Source organism: Camarhynchus parvulus, chromosome 7 (genome assembly GCF_901933205.1).
Source record: "Camarhynchus parvulus chromosome 7, STF_HiC, whole genome shotgun sequence".
NCBI lineage: Eukaryota > Metazoa > Chordata > Aves > Passeriformes > Thraupidae > Camarhynchus > Camarhynchus parvulus.
This window is the reverse complement of record NC_044577.1, coordinates 14,822,496-14,842,161: the sequence shown is the minus strand read 5'-3', so window position 1 is coordinate 14,842,161 and position 19,666 is coordinate 14,822,496. Positions and strand designations below refer to the sequence as shown.

At 37.0% G+C, this 19,666-nt stretch overlaps 1 protein-coding gene across 1 annotated transcript in view; it reads right to left on the bottom strand.

The window, feature by feature from the left end:
- Positions 1-18,973, bottom strand: part of ZNF385B (zinc finger protein 385B) — a 110,024-nt gene extending 91,051 nt beyond the window's left edge. Inside the window, exon 1 of the mRNA XM_030952831.1 lies at positions 18,848-18,973. Within this exon, the coding sequence (XP_030808691.1) occupies positions 18,848-18,872 (25 nt within the window). The 5' untranslated portion in view covers positions 18,873-18,973. The remainder of the gene's footprint in view (positions 1-18,847) is intronic.
- Positions 18,974-19,666: the final 693 nt, after the last annotated feature.

Sequence of the window (19,666 nt, the reverse complement as noted above, 5' to 3'; positions counted from 1 at the left end):
AATCATAGACTGAAGTTATTTGGATTTGCTCAGTCAGATTGGCATGTATTTTCTCTGATTTTCTTGAAACCAGTTTGTTTGGAATTCAACAGATTCACAGCACTGCAGTCTGCCACCCTTTTGGCAAAGTACCAACATACTGCAATGCATGACAGGATGCAGATTTATTCCCAAAAAAACATAACTGAGCTTCTAATTGTCATACAGAAAACAGATAATCACATTTTTAATACAACAGACATGCATATGCATTTTTAATTTAAAAATACTATTCAAATTAGGTTATTTCAACATTATCATTACTAAATAAAAATATCAAAGTGTAGAGCCATTTGACTAAGCCTTCCCTAATATGATGATTATTCCTGAGGGCTATTTCACTATTATCTGCCATTCAACCCAGTTTCCCAAAGCACTGATCCTCTGAAACTGCAGAGAAGCCAAAAGAAACTGCAGATACTGTGTCCTTGGAAAACTAGGCCAGCTGTCTTTCTGCAATTCTTCAGCTTCACCTCAGTTTAAGTCTGAGGTGCCCCTAAAAGAAATCACAACCCAAACTCCCTTTAAATGAATGGTACAGAACCACAGTTGCAATCGTCCCTGCTTACACGGTACTGATTTAGGCTGCCCTGCTGGGCTGGGTTCCCCCAAAAAATACAGGAAAACCTACCCAAGTGAATGGGGCTTACATGTACCCAACTTGTAAGTGACACTACAAGACAGCTTTTGTTGAGCAAGCCAGTTCACTGGTGAAGCTTTGTGCGCTCGCACACAATGCAACATGAAGAACAAGCATCCAGGACCAGCTGAATGAGATGCACTCTGCAGGACAGCCAGCATCTCCCTTACCACAGAACATTTTGGTAAATAACAGCACTTTAATGGAAAATTGAGACAATTTACTTTGTCTTTTAAACACAAAAGGACCCTCTCTTTGAAAAAGTCTTCCGGATAAATGAACACATCATATCTCTACCAATGTATGAAATTATTACCATTAATAATTCCCTCACTTTGAGTACATATGTCTGGCCTGCTGGGCTCAGCAAAAAAAAGTGGTGGACACCACTCAATATTTGCCAGTTTAAAAAAATCATAATAGCTGTGTTCTTAAATAGAACACTGAAAGTTTATAGAGGCAGTTTTCATTGAACTGAGCAGGGGGCCACTTTCTGTGAATGAGTCAGTTTATGAAGTCTGCTCATTTTGACAGCTGTAGAACCATACTAAACACCAGGGAAAGAGATAAAAATGACTACCAATATATTAAAAATTCCAATAAGATCTTTTCTGTCTCCTTCAGAAACAAATTAAAAATAATAAATTAATATAAATATATACAATGATTATATAAATAAAGTATTGTCTGGACAGATTAACTGTGTAGCTTGGGTTTGCTGTCTGCTTTACAATATTGCTGGTTAAAACAATTACCTTAACAAGTGCCTTCACTTAGGAAGGGGAAGTATGAGAAAAATTCTCACCTGCTTTCAACATATCTACAATTATTTAATCAGGATATCATCTTACTATTTCTGTATTTTGCACACCTTTTTAGGTTTTCATGCCCATTGGTCTACTGAGCATGTCAGATATCTCCTTTAATTTAATTGATTTCAGGGAAAAATTTACTGGTTAACCAGACTTGATAAGAGATGAACAAAAATGGTTCCTCTTAGAATAACTTAATCTTAGGTTTCCTCTTCTCAATTCCATATTTTTTAGATATAGAATAAGATCTTTAAGAATTTTCTTAAAAATATTTGCTCTTGAGATGGAAACTTGAAAAAGAGTAAAACTAACTGAAGTTCTACAAAAAACACCGCACATGTAAATGGTTTAATTTGGCATCTCAAATCATTAAATATATGTTGTACATGAGGAAATAACTACTTTAGAAAGGAGTATAGGTTTCACATAAAAGGTAACTCAGAGAAAGGAAAAGCCTGCATAATTAATTCAATGTCAAATCCTACAAGCCAAGAGCTTACATCCTTCAACTCCAGTTTGAAGAACACAGACCACCAAAGCATATTCTGTCCTTAGTGGGTTAACCTGCACAGGACAGCCATTCTCAAATACACCACAAGGAAGATGTGAGTACCTCCTGAACCTGGAAAGGGACCCTTACAGAAAATTTCTGTCATCTTTGGGAATAAATTGAACCTTCAGCCAAGCAATTCTCTCCCATAATTGTAAATAAACACCTAAGATTGGCAGCAACAGAACTGTGAAATATCAGTAGTTCCACATTGAGAAATCAGCAAAAAGGTAAGTCAGTATTTTGGTTTTGGATATCTCTGATGTCAGGCACACAAGCACTCTTCTGTCTACTCCTCCCCAACAGTTCCCGTTAATTTGTTTGGTCAGCATTGCTGGCTCCTGGCAAGTAAAACTGACTAATGAGACAAGTGTTCCTTACCAGAGCCAGGTTTGCATCAAAACTGAAACTTGAGAAGCAACGAAGATCCAGAGCAGCTTTGTCACAATCCTTCACATAACTGTTCTATTTTCATATATGAAACAGAGTGGCAAAGACTAGCACAGAAATACACCTTGCAACCTCACATCCCTCACATCCACTTGCTCTGTTACATGTTAACATAAAGCAACAGAACATCATTTCCTCTCTGTCACAAGATAAAAAGACAGACCATAATAAATTCTCAGCCAAGAGGTCTACACCTGCTTTAAACCATTTTCTGTGCAGTGGAGAGTTAGCAGCACTGGCACTTAAATGAGAAAGAAAAAGTCATTATAAAAACATTTGCGCTAAGTGATACTGGCCCAGGAAATGAGAGACCAGCTCATTAATACAAGAATCTATCTTAAAACATGGATATAGCCTTCCTGCTCAGACATCTTCAAATAATACATCAAGTGGATGTTGCTAAGACTATTTCAAAGATTTCTTTTCAGTAACATATAGAGGTCAAGGGTTTACTTGTTAAATATTGTTAAAACAGAGCTTTAATACCGGTCACAGTAGATGGAATTTTTATAGAGAAGCCTCTACATATTGTCATTAATTTTACTTGACCTGAAATGAAAAAAACTGTAAAAATGCAAGCCCTATTTCCCCTTTATATCTTCTCTAAATTTCTTGTTATTTTTATTTTTATTCCTTGCATGGGCAGAGGTCATACTTAAACACCTTTAACCAGCTTGCTGAAGAAAATACCAATGTGGAAGTTACCAAGAGCAGATTTATTTACATAATTTAAATCTATATCAAATGAAGTTAATTCCCTCACCTTATTTTACTTTATATATATATTTTATAGAATTATACATTATGTAATTTATTACATTTTTTCCTCAACTTTTTAGTAAGAACAGAACACCTAATGTTTTAACAAAATTTCCCCTTATCTTGATTGACTTGAGGATCTTTCAATCAGGACAGGATAGGAAAAAACCAGGTAAATGCTAATTAAAGCTCTGGTCCTCTTTGTTAGCTAGAAGTTTGGGAATCAGAACTTAATAAAGGAGCCACAGAATGAAAATCCTGCTCATCTGACATCAAAACTTTCAAAGGGGTAACGGTAAAATATTTAAGAAAGTTTTCCCATAATAACCACTGGCAAAAAGCTTAATTATGCTGAAACTGTGAGATCCACTTTGTCTTATTTTTTCTATCATGAATCTTCATTCTGAAACAGACAGAGTTGTTTGAAAAATTCCAATTATATTATCCCTTAGTACCTCTTGATCTTATGGAGACTGCTCTCATAGTTAACATTTACAAGAGAGCAACAGCCTCTTCATCTATAAAACATCCAAGTTTTAACAACATTATGTATGAAGGTGAAGTTCGCTATGCCACGTGGGAACTGAAAATCAGAATGTGTCTTAGCAGCAGCTACATGAAATTCTGCATGCTTGCTTTTATGTCTAGATTTACAGAAGCTGTGACAATTTTAAAATCAGTTAATGATCTGTGACAATTTTAAAATCAGTTAATGATCTGGTCCAAAAGTTCATTCCCTGAGATGATTCTGCAGCCCTACTGTCCCAAAAGAATGGCTTCGTCTCCAGGCACAAGTATCTAGAGAGAGGCAAAAACTGTATATTCTGCCTTACAAACCACACCAGGAGTACCACAGTGAGAAACAGCCTGGTTTTTACATCACTAAGAGCAGACTCATTTTTTCCCCTATCCTTGTCAAACTCCAGCTTCTTTAAAAATGTCTATCAGCCAAGTGTGATGATGCCTATTGTAATTCCAGATGACTTCCAAGTCATGAGATTTGAGAAATAAGTAATCTAATGCAGATGAAATACATTTCAGTCTTGTTTAGATTATACAGTTACAATATTTACATTGATTTGACACCCATGCAAATTAAAATACATATTGAAGGTTAAGAGACTGTACAAAATCACGAGAGTTTCTTTTTCAACTCCATACTACTTTTCCCTTTCTCCTTGAGTGGAGACAAACAGAACTGTCCCACAAACTCATCAATTGAGTTTAGAAATCATTAACTCAACCTACAAGGCCATCAAGATAAGAACAAAATCCATAGGATTGTCCTTCAGAGCTCTTTTCAGATGTGGCTAATAAGTCTCTACAGCACAGCCTTACACACTGGCTCATTTTTAGCCAAATATTTGCCCTGGTTGCAGTGCAACTTCTGGTTTGCTTTACAAGCTGTCAGTGTTCTGGTTTTGACTATAGCACCGCTTCTTGCATCTGGTGGGGCTGCACTGCTGTAAGGCTGTGCTTAGTGTTCCTAACACCCCCATCAAGCCTGGGTAAAGCACAGCTTGCTGAGGAGAATGGGAAAATAATGCTCAAATAATGGAAGACAGCATCTGGGTATTATAATTATGACCGACCATCTAAGCCAGAATGAAAATCTACATTAGGTTTGATGTTAACTCATTAAACAGAAGTGCATAAATTAGCTCTCTTGGCCTGCAGCCGATGATGACCCCTCTGTTGCACAGCCTGAAGGAAGGCCTGCACTCTGGACACACCAACACCTGCTGCATGGATGAGTGCTGGGAGAGCTCTCTTCACCTGACAGCAACAAGCCCTGGCATAGCTCATGTTTAGATGTCAAACTTTTAAGGCTCTTTGCAAAGCAGACCCTCCACCCCCTTGTCAATCCTTCTGCCACTAAAAGCGAGCATCAACTGATTTTCCCACAAGCAGATCACACCTTATGCCCCCCCGGCACGGGAAATTTCTGTCTGCTGGCCACCCTATCACAAACCTTTCAATGTTGAAAATAACAGACGAGATCTGCAAACAGGAGCAGTTTCCCTTTAATAAAGTCAGAGCAGCGGTACTGCCTATAAAGGGACTAAGTACCAGCAATGACAGCAGCGTGCCTGCTCATCATGTGCACACCCCGAAACAGCCACTGCTGAGCTAGGCTTAATGACACACCAGAGAAAGCATTTGAGAAGGAGACAGCAGCACCTGCCATGGATGCAAATTGGCCTACCTAGCTTCTATTTTCAGCAATTCGGTGCTTAACTGCTGTATTTGGAAAAGACAGAAGAAAAAAACAACAAACCAGTTTGTGTTTGGGAATCATGCAGAACATTAAAATACCTATTCAAAACAAATGATTCTGACAAAAAATTCAGCTCACAGGAGTGGATATACAGGTTTCCTTTGGCAGCATGGGAAAACCAGGGTTCTCATCTAGGCACAGGTCATTTCACCTGTGCAGAGAAGTTTTGCAATCTGCTGCACTTGAATAAATGCAGAACAGCTTTTACTAACATACTAAACAAGGAAGGCTGCCACTGCTTCACAAATGCAGCTAAGGACCATCCTAGTCATCCTTTATGATAAAAAGGCACCACAAAAATGGTCAGCAATACACAGTGCCCCAGCTGAAGCCATCTTTGTTCACAAGGAGTTCTGTCTGGAGGGAGTTTTTCTGATAGCATGTGAGTCTGAAACTCCTCCAAGATGCTGACAAATAGCCAAGTCATTCTCAGCTGACAAAAGTGGAAATAATTTTAAGGCTTGCCAAGGGCCATAAAGGTCACCATTAATGAGGCTGGAAACCAAACATCCAAAGCCTCACCACAACGCCACAAGCACGAGACACAGACACACTCAAATTTGTTACATCTAAAGCCCCCTACCACACTAAAATACATCGTATACCTTGATTTGATGTCTTTACTTCCTCAAACCTCCCTTGCAATTCCCTCCTGTACACAGGAGAGAAGAACTGCAAGTAAGAAATGCTCAAAATGTCTCTAAGCAATTCTCTGTCATTTGCTATGACAGTGATAAGGAGCATATAATGTCACAGATAGAATATTTTATGTGCACTTGTTTAGCTTACATATGAATGACTGAAAAGTAATTATCAAATAATTTTACTTGGTTGGAAGAGAAATAAAATTATGTTTTATTTATGGCTACAACATACAACTGATAAGCAAACCTGTTTATTTTGAGGTTACCCTAGAAAAGAATCATTATTTTCAGGAATCAAGAGTTTGGGCCTTTGACTTTCAAAACCCTTCCAGATGTTCCTTCCAAAAGTGATTTTTTTTTTTAATAGTTTATGCTAATGTTACAAAAATTGTCATATTTTAAATAGCTGAAAGTAAAATGCCATATTATTTTATGAAAGACAACCACATATTGCATATTTCTCTCAGTGACTTCAACTAGCCTAGCTCTTCCACTCCTGCTAGACTGTTATCCTGAATTTTGCATATTCCAAAGCAAAATTCTAAACTTCCTCTGCTTGGACATAACAGGAGACAAACTGAAATGAGAACCAAATAATTTATGCTGTTTTTCATGAATATACACAACTCCAATTATAATTCCCTAAAAAAAATTATAATACACTAGGATGGCTAGCGTATCACTTCTCTGCCCATCTGAGTTTTGTACTCTTAAATTATTTTTAGTTATTTTTTAATGCTACATGTCCATATACTATATCAAAGCATTTATATCCCTGTAAAAATCATAAAGTTAAAGAAAGCTGATATAACCTATTAGAAAAAAGACTAATAACCAAATAATTTCTGACAAAAAAACCAAATCATGCTTTGAACAACATTTTAAATGTAGTAAATAACAGATAAGGAGCTTTTTTATTCTTAAAAGTCCGGTTATGAAGAAACAGGCTTGGAATAAGTTCCATATGCCCATAAAAATGCATGCAGGACTTGATTTTTTTTACCATTTCTTTTCTGTAATGATTTATTCTACTCATTTTGAATACCTCCTCGGGATATGTTCCTGTAGTCACTTATTTTGTTGAGTAACATCCACGTACTTAAAATGTTTTTACTCTCAGACATTGCTTAGGATTTACTTCCTTTTTCTGTTTTTTTTTCATTATTGAAGTATTTTAAAGCATTTCAGAAGTTTCCTGAGATACAATCTTTACCTCCTCCTATGAAAATAGCAGTGCATTTTCTTATCCTTGTCTTTTCTATACTCCCTTAATATCTTAACATTGGAACAACTGTTTTCTTCCTAGAACTGCCTAGATTTTATTTGCTTTTGATTCATGAAATTTATTAGGTGTGAAATATTTTATTGCCTTATTTACTGGCTTCAGTGTCCTATTCTGGGAAAGCAGGCAGATCAGCTACAGGCACCCCTAAAGACAACAATATTAATGACTCCAGCTGATGTTCCTGCTTGTCCAGCCAATGGAAATGTGAGCACTGTTCCTGCAAGCAGCATGCTTCCTGAAGCACTGCCCCAGCACACTCCAAGCTCACAGCCTGGAGTGAGGCCAGACATACACCCTGGCCTGCTGCACAGAACTGCAGATGACACATTCTGATCATCACTTACCAAAGGAAAAAAAAAAAGCAATTTATATTTTTCATAAGCAGGACTACTCAACATAAAATCTAAATTTCCCTCACCTAGAAATATTAAATTGGTCATTCAATTATCAAATAAAGAAAAGGGAATTTAGGCAATGCAATGTCTATGACCAGGAAATTAATTTTCTGCCTCGAACACAGAAAAATACGTTCAAAACCTGAAGAACAGTATTGTGCTACTATCTCTGCCAATTATTGTGCCATCCCAGTGCCACAGAGCCCTCTCAGCAGTCACTCCAACATCCCTGACAGTCTATCACAGGTACTTGCATTTCATTATCTATGGTATATTTACCAAATAAATATGTAACACTGTCCCAACACATCCAGAGCAAAACATAGTATAACAGCATTAGAGAGATGAAAAGAAGGAGCAGGCAGTGTACAAGGACACTGATTATGATCATTAAAAATCTGTGTTAAAAACTCCAAATTTAAGTAAATGCTATTTTTTCTTGAAGTATAATAGAGGTTTAAGATTTAGTAAGCACAGTTTGGACTCTCCACATTTGACATTGAGGACCTGGAAACCTTTGTGTTTGCAACATGCACCACAACTTGAGATGGGAAGAGATCAGAGAGCTCCTGGCTCCTTGTCTCCTCCTTCATAGCCTGTTAGACTGCACACTCATTTTCTGAGGGTGGTTCCTTGATTCATTCTTCTTTTCAAAAGCAAATGCCCCCATGGCTGAGCTGTACTTGCAAGGCATGGAAAGAAAACAGCAACTTGTGTAAGGAAAACCACCAAATTTTATAGCTGTCTTGTTAACATATCAGCTACATCATGGCTAGCCCAATTAAAAAAAGACAACCCTGCCCAAGCCAAAGACTGTCCTACAGGACAAATAAATTTCATATTAATATTTAATCCATCCAAACAGGTTAATGTTCAGGAAGCTGCTCTTTTTGTTTTGTTCATATATTAGACATTTTTCTACCACAATAGAATCAAGTGCTGCCAAAAAAGCACTCACTTTCATGAGAAACATCGAGAAAATAATTTAAGTTTAGTAGAGCAATTTTTCATAGACCTCTCTATTCTTCTAGTTTGCACTACTGGCCTAATGCCTTATGTTTCAAAGGCAGATTCAAAAATTTTGGGAATAAGTTCTTCTCCATAATTCTGTACAAGTCTAGCACAATAGAACTCTAGCTCTTAAGACATATATGCAACAAATAATCATTCATTTCATTATGGTAACACCAAAGGCAACAAGCTCCAAGCAAAATGCCTCTCATTTGTAAAGATGAACATGACTAATCCTATGCCAAGACAAGACCAAAGATTTTTTTTTTAATGTTAACTACAAAAAACTACTGCATAATCTAAAATCTTGTTTAAATTTTCTTTTTGCTACAAGGCTGTATTGAACAAATAAGTGGTTGGGTTTTGGTTTATTTGTTTTGTTTTTTGGCTTTTTTTTACATCATGAAATCAAGACTTAAGAGTACCTATGAATTTAAGATTCCCTTACTGGACATTAGTTTCAGGCAGGTATTTTTCATTATAATTCAGCATATCAATTATTTTTTTTTTTTCCAAGGCATGTTATTAAACCTTTATGCTCCACATCCCCTCCAATTCTTATTACCATTTTCATACCCTATGGTGAGTCTGACAAAAAGCAGTGTAGATTTGACAACCATAAGCACAGGAATCTAGCAAGACATTACTATGCAAATGTGTCTGGGACAAGATAACACTAATAAATATTTGCTGATGGGCCTTTTGCTCCAGTAGGTGGCACATTTATAATGAAAATTTAACAGTAGTTTAAGCCAAAGATCAGAAGCCTCAGACATACACTGAGACATGATGAAAGAGGAAAAACACTTCCACATGTTGTCATTTTAGCAGAACCAATCCAAGCTCACCAAGTTTGTGAAAAGTTGGAAGGAAAATATTTTCATCTTTCTATAAATGCTTTACTTAAAAAAAAAACACAACACATTTTTTCTCAGCAGTTACTAGCAACTTCAATTAAAAAGGCTCATAAAAATAATAGTTGTTTACCAAAGAAAAAAAAAATAAAAATCAAACTTTCAAAGTTAGATGGTAGTTAATTTTGCAGCTAAAGGAATGTAAGCCACAGGAAAGTACACCACATTTTTACTTCACTGTAGAGAAAAATCAATTACAAACCCTGATAACTAAAGGAAAAATCTAAGAGAAGGGGAGAAAATACTACCACACAACTATGAAATATTTGAACTAAAAAAGTGTAAGATGATGTTTCAGGTAAAAAAAAAAAGTAACTAACCTGAGGTAACTCCTTGACTTCAGAAGGGGAAAGTAGAGGGAAGCTTACACAGCAGGAGAAAAAGCAGGCAATTCAGGAGTGACCAAGTTTGCCAGATATTCAGTGATGTGCAAAAGAGAATTCTACTTCTGTGTTAGCTTGAGCATTTTCACTTAAGATACTGCTACAAAATAATGTTCTTCTTTAATTCAAACCATGTTATTTTTGGATTTATTCATGGGCAGCTCTCTCAATCTTGAATACAGGTACACATACCCAGAAGTGCACCCAGAAGTGAGAAGAGCTTAGGATAAAGGTCAAGTTTCAAGTAAACTGCAGAAATAAATTCCAAGCAATACTTAAATTCATAGAGCCTTTTCATTCCCATTTCTGTGTGAGAAAGTTTAGTATGAAGAAAAAAACTCCATATTCAGGCAGCATACTCTCTGGAATCAGAAATACTGAACACCAGCTTGCAAAGTACTAGAAAGATTAGTATTAGTATTATAGTCACAGGCTTAGGAGCAAACCTGTTAACAGTACATGTTCTCAAGACAGTTTTGTACAACCTAACTGTAAGCATTTAAACTCAAGCAAAAGGGTAAAACAGGCAGGAACTGGTTGTCCAAATAAATTAGTATGCTTACGCTACATTCCCACTCTTCCCACAAAATAAAGAAAGAAGTCTTTGTGGATAGATGGATGTAGCTGCTGGGGACATGCTCCAAAGGAGGTAAAGACATTCCAAGGATAATAATCTGAACATAACTCTGGATGATATTGTCTCTAAACAATACAATGAAGTGAGAAAAAGACAGTGGCTAAAAGCATGATTGTCAGTACTAATGTACTCAAAAAACATAAAAACTCGACAAAATTATTTACATGGTCAGATTACTGACATTCTTGTCCCAAAACCTAAGTAAAACTGTAAGGAAACATCTGTTAGGTAAATCATCTACACAGTGTCTTTACAAGCTGATTAGATTCTCTATTCTCCACTTTCTGTCTTCACTGAAGGTATGCTTTAGATCAATGAAAGCTTTTGAAACTGCTACCAAGAAAATTAGGCAACATGATAAGCACACATCACGTACAGGAAATTAAATCAAGTTATGCCAGTACAAACCCTACATCAATATTACGCTAAAATACTATGCATTTTTTCTTTTTGAATTGGTAAAATAACTTTGAGTGATAAAAGTTCACCACACATCTCAGATGGTACCAAGCAGTGGACACAGAGTTGCTACATAGCTGCCTTTCAGTATTTAAAATACAGCATTAAGAACGGAGTCCAACCTCTTAAAAGGAGCAAAACATGCAGTCCATACCATAAGCAAGGAATTTGAACTGGATAATTACTCTCCTTTCACTCTCTTTTCATAGAGAAAAGCTTGATCTTGCCAGTCAAAAATAACTAGAGGACAGGAAAAGACAACAGAAGTCCAGAAAATCTGGAGAAGTATCAGTATCATGCTTCTAACTTGATGCAAAGAAAGAGCTTTATGAACTCACTCCTGCTTGAAAGAATATTTGTTCCAGCTACAAGTATGTCGTGCAGACTTTAAACCAGGACCCAACAGTCCACGACTGTGGAGGCAAAGTTGTCATTCTGATTCATCGGCGAGTCACTGAGGCCACGGATGTAAAACCATGTTATTAAAAAAGTAATATTAACCTTTTCAAATGTTACACAATCCCTGCTTGTAATTGCATCCTTAATACAGTGTCAAACTTGAAATCAAGATTCCTTGCCATTTTATTAGGAGAATGTCCCTAATCATGGAGGTTCTTTAATAGTAGAGAGGAAAAGGGACCTCCTAGCACATAATCAGAAAATTTCAATTGGCAGTAAGATGCAGTTCTTAACTGCAAGGGCAAAGGTTTATTTAGACAATTCAACAGCCTAACAAGTAAATTCATTACATCCTGAAGTCCTTAAATTGAACTTGAATGCGTCTCTAAATATTGTGTTCTAGTTCAATTGCAGATTTATTGAACTTAACAGCAAACACTTGCATATTTGGGAAAGCAATCTCTTCTCCTAAAGGAATTAATGCTAGAGACTATTTTGTCCAGTATTGTGGAAGAGATAAGGCTTGGTTATTCCTTCAGTCCTCAGAGTCTGTGAGCCCCAGTGGATGCCCTGATTCTGACTTTGCTTGTACCACAACTATCATACTAGACCATACATGGCTTAGAAATGCATTGACTTCCAAATTTCTTGGAAACAAGTTAACTTTGATTAGTGTAGCAATAATAACTTTCTCATTATTTTCAGTTAACTGGTAGATGTCCCTTCAGACTTCTCTTTGTGCTGACAGCTGATTACTCCACACCACAGCAATACCATCATGTTCCACTAGCATTCAGCAACAACATCAAAGGGAAAAGAAGAAAGGCGAAAAAAGAGTTTCTAAGTGATTATGGTTCCTCAAAGGCTCCTCCTCTGTGTGTCTGCACTGTTACTGGCTGTTCTAACAACTGTGCAACTCTTGAAACCTTGACTTTGCATAACAATTTCTCCTGACCCAAGAACTCTGTTAAAAGTAGGCAGAAAACAACATGTTCATGCAATAGATGGCCTAGACAATAATATACTGAGTAAAGGGATTTCAATTTCAGGCCAGGTAGCACAACAGCATGGCAGTTTCTTGCCATTTATCATCACTCAGCTGCCTACTAAAAGCTGCTATTTTGACATATTTTAGGATATGTAATTTCTAGCTGCATGTACTTGACCACTCAAGACAGAATAAAATTGCCATTTTTCATCCAGACTCCATTTCCAAACTCCTAGTGTTGTTCCAGCAGTTTGCTTTTGCCACAGAGGGGTCAGTGTTGAATGGGCATGGCAGGTGCTCCTTGAGAGGGGCCCGAGCAGCTCCCCTGTGCCCAGCACACGGCGGTCGTGTGGGAATGATCACCCCGGGCACGGGATGGATGAGACTCACAGACTGCTAATGTGCAACCAGAAGAAACAACACAGCCCTGCTCTCCACTCTGCAGACATTCAATTAATGAATGTCAATTCCTGAGATTAGGATTCTTATCTGAGTTATTTAAAGCAGTTAAAACAGCTTTGATGCATTGCATCAACCTTGCACAGGGACGACTTGAAGCAGTCAGGGTAGTGTGCCATCTATCAATGCAACGCGAAGCTTCCAAATGAGAAAAGCAGTGTAAAGTAGAAATACTTTAAAAATACAGATAGCTTTATCTGCCCAATTCATTCACTGATTTCAAGTCTGGATAATCATAACAAGTATTTTTGAAGCAAAAATGTAAAAGTCCCTAAACCAACTGAATTTAGTCTAAGGCAAAGCATTGTGCCCGGCATTCCATCACCCACCAAGAATTTAAGCAAAAAAATAAACCCATTAAGCATAGATACCATGCAATAATTAATAACCAGAGTAGAAGTATAATATTCACTTAACTGAACAATATCAACTCAAATATTTTTTCTGCAAAGGTAGTCTGAAAATCTTTGAAACAAAGTTGCCTTGTTTGTTTGGAGGAAGATTGAAAGAAAAGACAATTTTCCCTTGAAGGAGAAATACTTATTAGATAGGGTGAAGTATTAAAATGAGTAAATGTTTGCAACTGTTAAAATAAAAGGACAACAATATTCTTATTTGTTTCTGCCAGGTTTGTCCTTGTTTCTGTCAATAGCTACCAAGAACAAACCAAACCTGCAACTATACCAGTTTCCACTCTGTATAACCATGTTTAAAATACTCAAAACCTGAGGCTGTTTTCATAAAGATTTACTCCCCAGTCAATACCCTCCTGGTGTTTCAGCTTTGGCTTTTCTCAAAGTCTCATCCTTAACTCAGCAGCCAAAGTGACTGAGAAACTTAAATCTTATTTTCAGAAGTAACCGGGGTACACAGGAGCTAAGTGCTGTTTTTGTTTCATTAAAAAGAGGTTACTACAATGATTACTTAATAGATTGATTTTTACTATTCAGAACCTTACTAGAGATGCATCAAGCTCAAATGGTACAACTAACAAACCTGGCCACAATACATGAATTACAATTCCTAACAATAATCTTCTGTCCTTTCCAACTAGTCTGTTTTTCCTTGATGAAGTGATTTCTGTGACTCTTTATCCAGATGTGCCACTCTAAAGCCTCTGAATCTTCCTCACCTCTTTATTTTCTCCATGCTCCACCTAAGTTTAATCACCTGATAAAAAAAGCACCTCAATTTCTGATGATATTTAAATGCCCAGTCACAAAAACATTTCAGGATGTAATCATTGCAAACACTCAAGGATGAGCCAGAGGAGATGCACATGTGTGAAGATTTTGAATCCAGCTTGAGCAGAAAAACGGACAATTTTAAGAACTTCCTACACTGATTTCTTACCTCCCCTTCATCTCTCCACCCCTACTATGAAGTATCCTGAGGAAAATAGAGACCCCCAGGTGGAAGTTCCAAATCCAGGCACTGTGTTTCAACTTCTGCCATTACAGAATGCTTGAAACAAGCAAAAGGAAAACTCACATACCAGAGACCTTATAGCTGTGGTATATTCAATTTTGGAATTTTTTTCTTGGTTTTGCTAACTATTCACATTGGTACTGCTTATATTTTTCTAGCTCAGTAAAAATATAAACAATACCAATGTGAACAGCTAGTGAAACCAAGCAAAAAAATCCAAAACAGAACACACCACAGTAACCTCAGAAGTCCCTTGACATGGAAACATCCTTTCATCACCTGAACAGAGGTGATCTGAACACATATCTCCTACCCCCATCCAGAGCAACCCATACACTAACAAGTGGTATTACCAAATGCATCATAACACAAAATATTGCCCAAAGTCTGAAAGTTTCACAAGTTGCTTAAAGGGAAGATTTTGTCCATTGAGTTTTCAGTCATATCCCTTCCCTCAAGTAGCTCCTGTATCACACTATATGAATTTTAAAGCCTCAAGCCTTCAGGAAGCTGTATTCCTCTATTCACAGAGTACTAAAAAGACTTTCCCATCTCCTCCCAATATCTGCACTGCTCAGTCAGAGACACAAACACTTCAGTGTAGGTCTTGAACCTACCCAAGGCTAAGGAATTTCGCCTTTCATCTGCCCTGACTGCTGGTATCAATACAAAAGCACACTCCTTACACCTCTGGAGATCAAAACACACCCAGCTTTCCTCACTTCCAACTTAAAAATAATTTAAAAAAACATCCTTACAGGAACAAAAAAGCATATGTGAAAGAGGGAAGTTACTCAGTTTATTTTCCCTTCAGAGTCATGTTATGAGCACTGCTCAAAATCCAACAGAACAGAAAGCACATTAGAAAAAAAGAGAATTTCTTGGCTGAACATTCTGGGTGAGACCTCCAGAACATCTCTGGCTCTTTAACCTATAGACAGAAAAAAACATATAAACTTGAGCTTCAGTAGTAAAGCTTCAACAGGGCTGCTACAGTGAACTACAGTTCTCAGTGCACTCAGCTCCTCTGGCAAGATTCATCAGTGACCTCCACTAAAAAAAAGCAAATTTCAAAATTTCCACTGAGAGCTTAGCTAGACTTGGATCCCTGAGTCAAGTGACTAACATGGATTTACCCACAACATACCACTTCCCCAATAATTTCTTTTCCTTTTAACTTCATGTCCTCGTCTTCAAAATCTCCTTGTAATCTTGGCAGTCAAGAAGCCGCTACTCCCTGAAAACTCCCAAAATGCAGAAGATCACCATACTTTAACACTAATGTCTTCCAAAGGAGAAGAAATTAAAATTACAGTGCCATGTGATAACTGACAATCTGATACAGAAATAGCTAGGGAATGGACACAGAAGCCATAAAGCCCCACACCAGAAGTGCAGTAGTTTTGTCCAGCACAACACACCAAATCTTGCCTCTCATTTGAACCACCAATATGAAATGGTAGGAGGGGAAACATGCAGCAGTAAAGACATTGGAGAAGATGCAATCTTTAAGGCTAAAAGGACCTTGCAAAAGCCATCTTCAAAGAATCAACCAGATTGAAATTTGGCAAGCTTATATTAATAACGATACAAAGAATTACCAAAAAATAAAAGGACAAAGAAAGGCATTCTAGCTCAAGCACTTAGAGAAATTAAACAATTTTTAAATGCCATGGTATCAACATGTCACACACATTGTTTCCAAATGTTCATAATATTTTCTGCCTGGTAGCCTTTAAACACACACTGAAGAGTAGCAAGCAAATTTACTCAAAGGTCCTAAAATGACAACAATATATGTTTAAGCTGCCAGTATGCATTTCTTGCATGACTACAGAAGCATCCAAACATGGTTTTGAAAAGGGAGCTTTGCTGCAGTGGGACTGCTGTGCTTTCCAAGTGCCTGTGACACTTCGCCATAGCTTCTACTGCTTCTCCTCCATGATGTAAGTAAAAACACCAGCAGCTGGGTGTACCAGCTTACATTTACTTCTTAACTTCTGGGAACTATGACCTCCAGCTTTTTCTTATCCCAGGAGTAGGTGGAACAGGATCTCTCCTCAGCACTTGGAAGAGACACTCTACCACCTCTAGAGCCAATGAAATCTTGCACCAAAAAAAGCAACATCAAAATTTGCTCCTTGCAGACAGCTGAGTAAAGAAGCAAATATTGCATCATTAAAAAATGCTTATTTCAGGATCAAGTCAGAATTGTGAAGACCTAGATTTAAAACAATGCAATTTTAAATGGCCTATATACAAGACAGAATAATGTAGGCTAGAGAGAATAACCCAAGTGAAGTGCATAATGTTAACATAGCTTCTACTGAGGAAGAGTCACAAATCTGGCAGAGTTAGAAAAACAACAAAAACCTGCCAAGAACAAGACCCAGGTTAAAAATAAGTTGGTTCATCAACTTATGAATTATATGTATTAAAAAGGTTTCACAAAGATTTTAATAACAACTTATTTTGACTTCTATAGATTCTGAAAGAAAGGGAAAAGCTTGTAAGGTATTCTAAAGCTGCTATCTAAAAATCATCCTGGATGTTTAGGGTGCTTCATATACATTTTTCAAATGCATTTTGATCTTAAATCATTAAATAAGCACATAGAGAAAATTAGCATTGAGAGACAGCAATCTTACACGTCATGGGGAAAAAAAGCACAAACAAAAAACCTATGAAGTATAAAAAGGTGACAATTAATTTATTTATTTCATGTAATGAATGACAAATGTTTTCTGAAATACTACAACCAAAGAAGTCCAAAATGCTATCAGCAATGTCAAGAGTTAGGTGATAAGGGAGAACTTTCTTTTATTTGCATCTCCCTAGGATCCCCACCACAAACTGCATTTTTGTTGGGGGGTGTTTTTTTGGATTTTGTTTGTTTGTCTTTATCTCCAAAGAACACCTTAGCAGAAGCTATCAGCTTTGACAGAACTCCAAAATTCTGGCACTGAACCATAAATTGACCATTACCATAAAAAGAACTGCTAAATGAGAAACTATGTGCTCAGTATAAAACTAATTTCATGCTTTCAAAAGCACACAGTGGCTTCTAGCAAGATAGTGGCCCTGGGACTTGCAAAGACAGATTGGCTAATACAAATGGTGTGTGTGCTCCTGATGCAGTCTGCTTAGCCAAGCTTTACATGTACTGGCAGTAAATGGAAATTCTCGAATCTTCTGTCAAACAAATACACACTTATCTATAACTTTGGAGCTGAAAGCTATAAAACAGCTGCCTCATAAATATATTTAGCAGGAAAAAGCATGAGCTGTCCTAGTTCCTCAGAAAAAAAAAAAACACAGCAGTCTTTACATAGTAAGCACAGACATTTCTATAGCAAGGAAGAAAAAAATTAATAAATATTTTTCAACACGTTTCCTTGTTTTATTAAAAAAAATACTATCAGCATACACAAATATCATCATATGAGGTCTCACCTCACCAACTCAATATTCACATAACAGCAGTGCTTAATAAGCAACTCAGCTGAACTAATTTCTTTTTTTGTTCTGGTATGGGTGAAATTCTCAATAAAACCCCCTTTTTTAAACACACAAGTACAAAGTCTGTTTAGTTTACGATAATGCTTTCAAGCTTGAAGATTTGCTACTAGAACTTCACAGGCTACCTTTAGCACACTATCTGTTCCCTTAAATAAAACTTGGTGCACTAAATCTCAAATTTAACTGGTTAGGGAGAGCAACAGTAATTTTATACCCTTCTCAAAGAAAGCTGTTGGTGCAAAAGAATTACTGGAAGCTGTTCTGGGCATGACAGATCATAACTTTTAATATTAACAATGACAGACATATCTAATATGACAAATCCAGTATACAATATATTTCATTCTTTACTTTTTCAGTTTATCTGGAGAAACCGACAGCTCTTGTGTTTCACACACCATTGTAACCATACTTTGAGATTTAACAAGCCAGAAAGCAAGCTCTGGTAAGAGGTATTTATTCACACTGCTAATAAGCTTCTTTCTACAACAATAACACAGCATCACTGACATTCAAAAAACATTTAAAATGCATAGGAAGTCACCTACTGGAAAGATGCCCTCTGCAAACAGCAAGCAAGGAAAGGGAGCTTGCCACATATTTAGTTACTTTTAATACTGAAATAAGAAGAGAAGAAAAAGATGCATTATATGCCTTGCCTTTTTTATTATCCTTTCCACTGGAATAACTAAAACAGAAATGCAGTGCACACAGAAATAATGCCAAACATGTAAGCATCCACTCAATGTCGTAGCACAAAGCAATTCAGTGAAGTTTAATAATAAAAATCAGACTCACCTCTACTGGGAAGCCCACTCCACATTATGGCAATACTATTTAAGCAGGTTAAACAGCAACCAAGTTACATAAACAAAACTTCCAGTGTGTGACCAATATGATCTACGGTGCTACAGAGCGTTGGCTCCAGCCCTGCTATCTGTGTGACAGTTCACTGCTATACCAGAGCAGCCTCCAACCTTCCCAGATGCCGGCTTATTGCACTGCTCATTGAAAATCCTTCACACGCTGGCAACATTTTAGGGAAGGACAAGCACACTCTGAGTCATTTGTAAAGAAAGCAAAGCAATTTCAGTTCTGTATCTTCATGCCTACCGAAACACAGAGCCCTGTCAAACTAGAAGTCTGCGTGAATTTATGCTGAGAATCAGGCAACCCAAGCCTTCATTATCAATGCATGGAATCAGCTACAGAGATCAAATTCAAGCAAACCATAAAAAAATAAAAGGATATGATTATGAAAGGCTCTACAGCTTCAGCTCCAAACCACACAGAACGAGGAATCATCTACCTAGACTGTGTAAATGTTAAAAATAGCTCTGTCTTTTCTACAACGAACACGAGACAGAGGAGAATGAGCAGCAGTCTGTATTGTGATGAGGTTCATTATTGGGGGGGGAGGGGGGGGGGGAAGAAATCCAGCAATAAAAATTAATGATTCCTTAAAGCTTTTCTAAATAAGATTAATTCAAAATTATGCAAATGAAATAAGTATTTTTTAACATGTAACAAATGAAGTCTATTAAATATTAAAAACCAAGATATCCATTAAAAAGTATAATAAATATTTGGGTGAAAACATTTAGAATGCAGACCCAA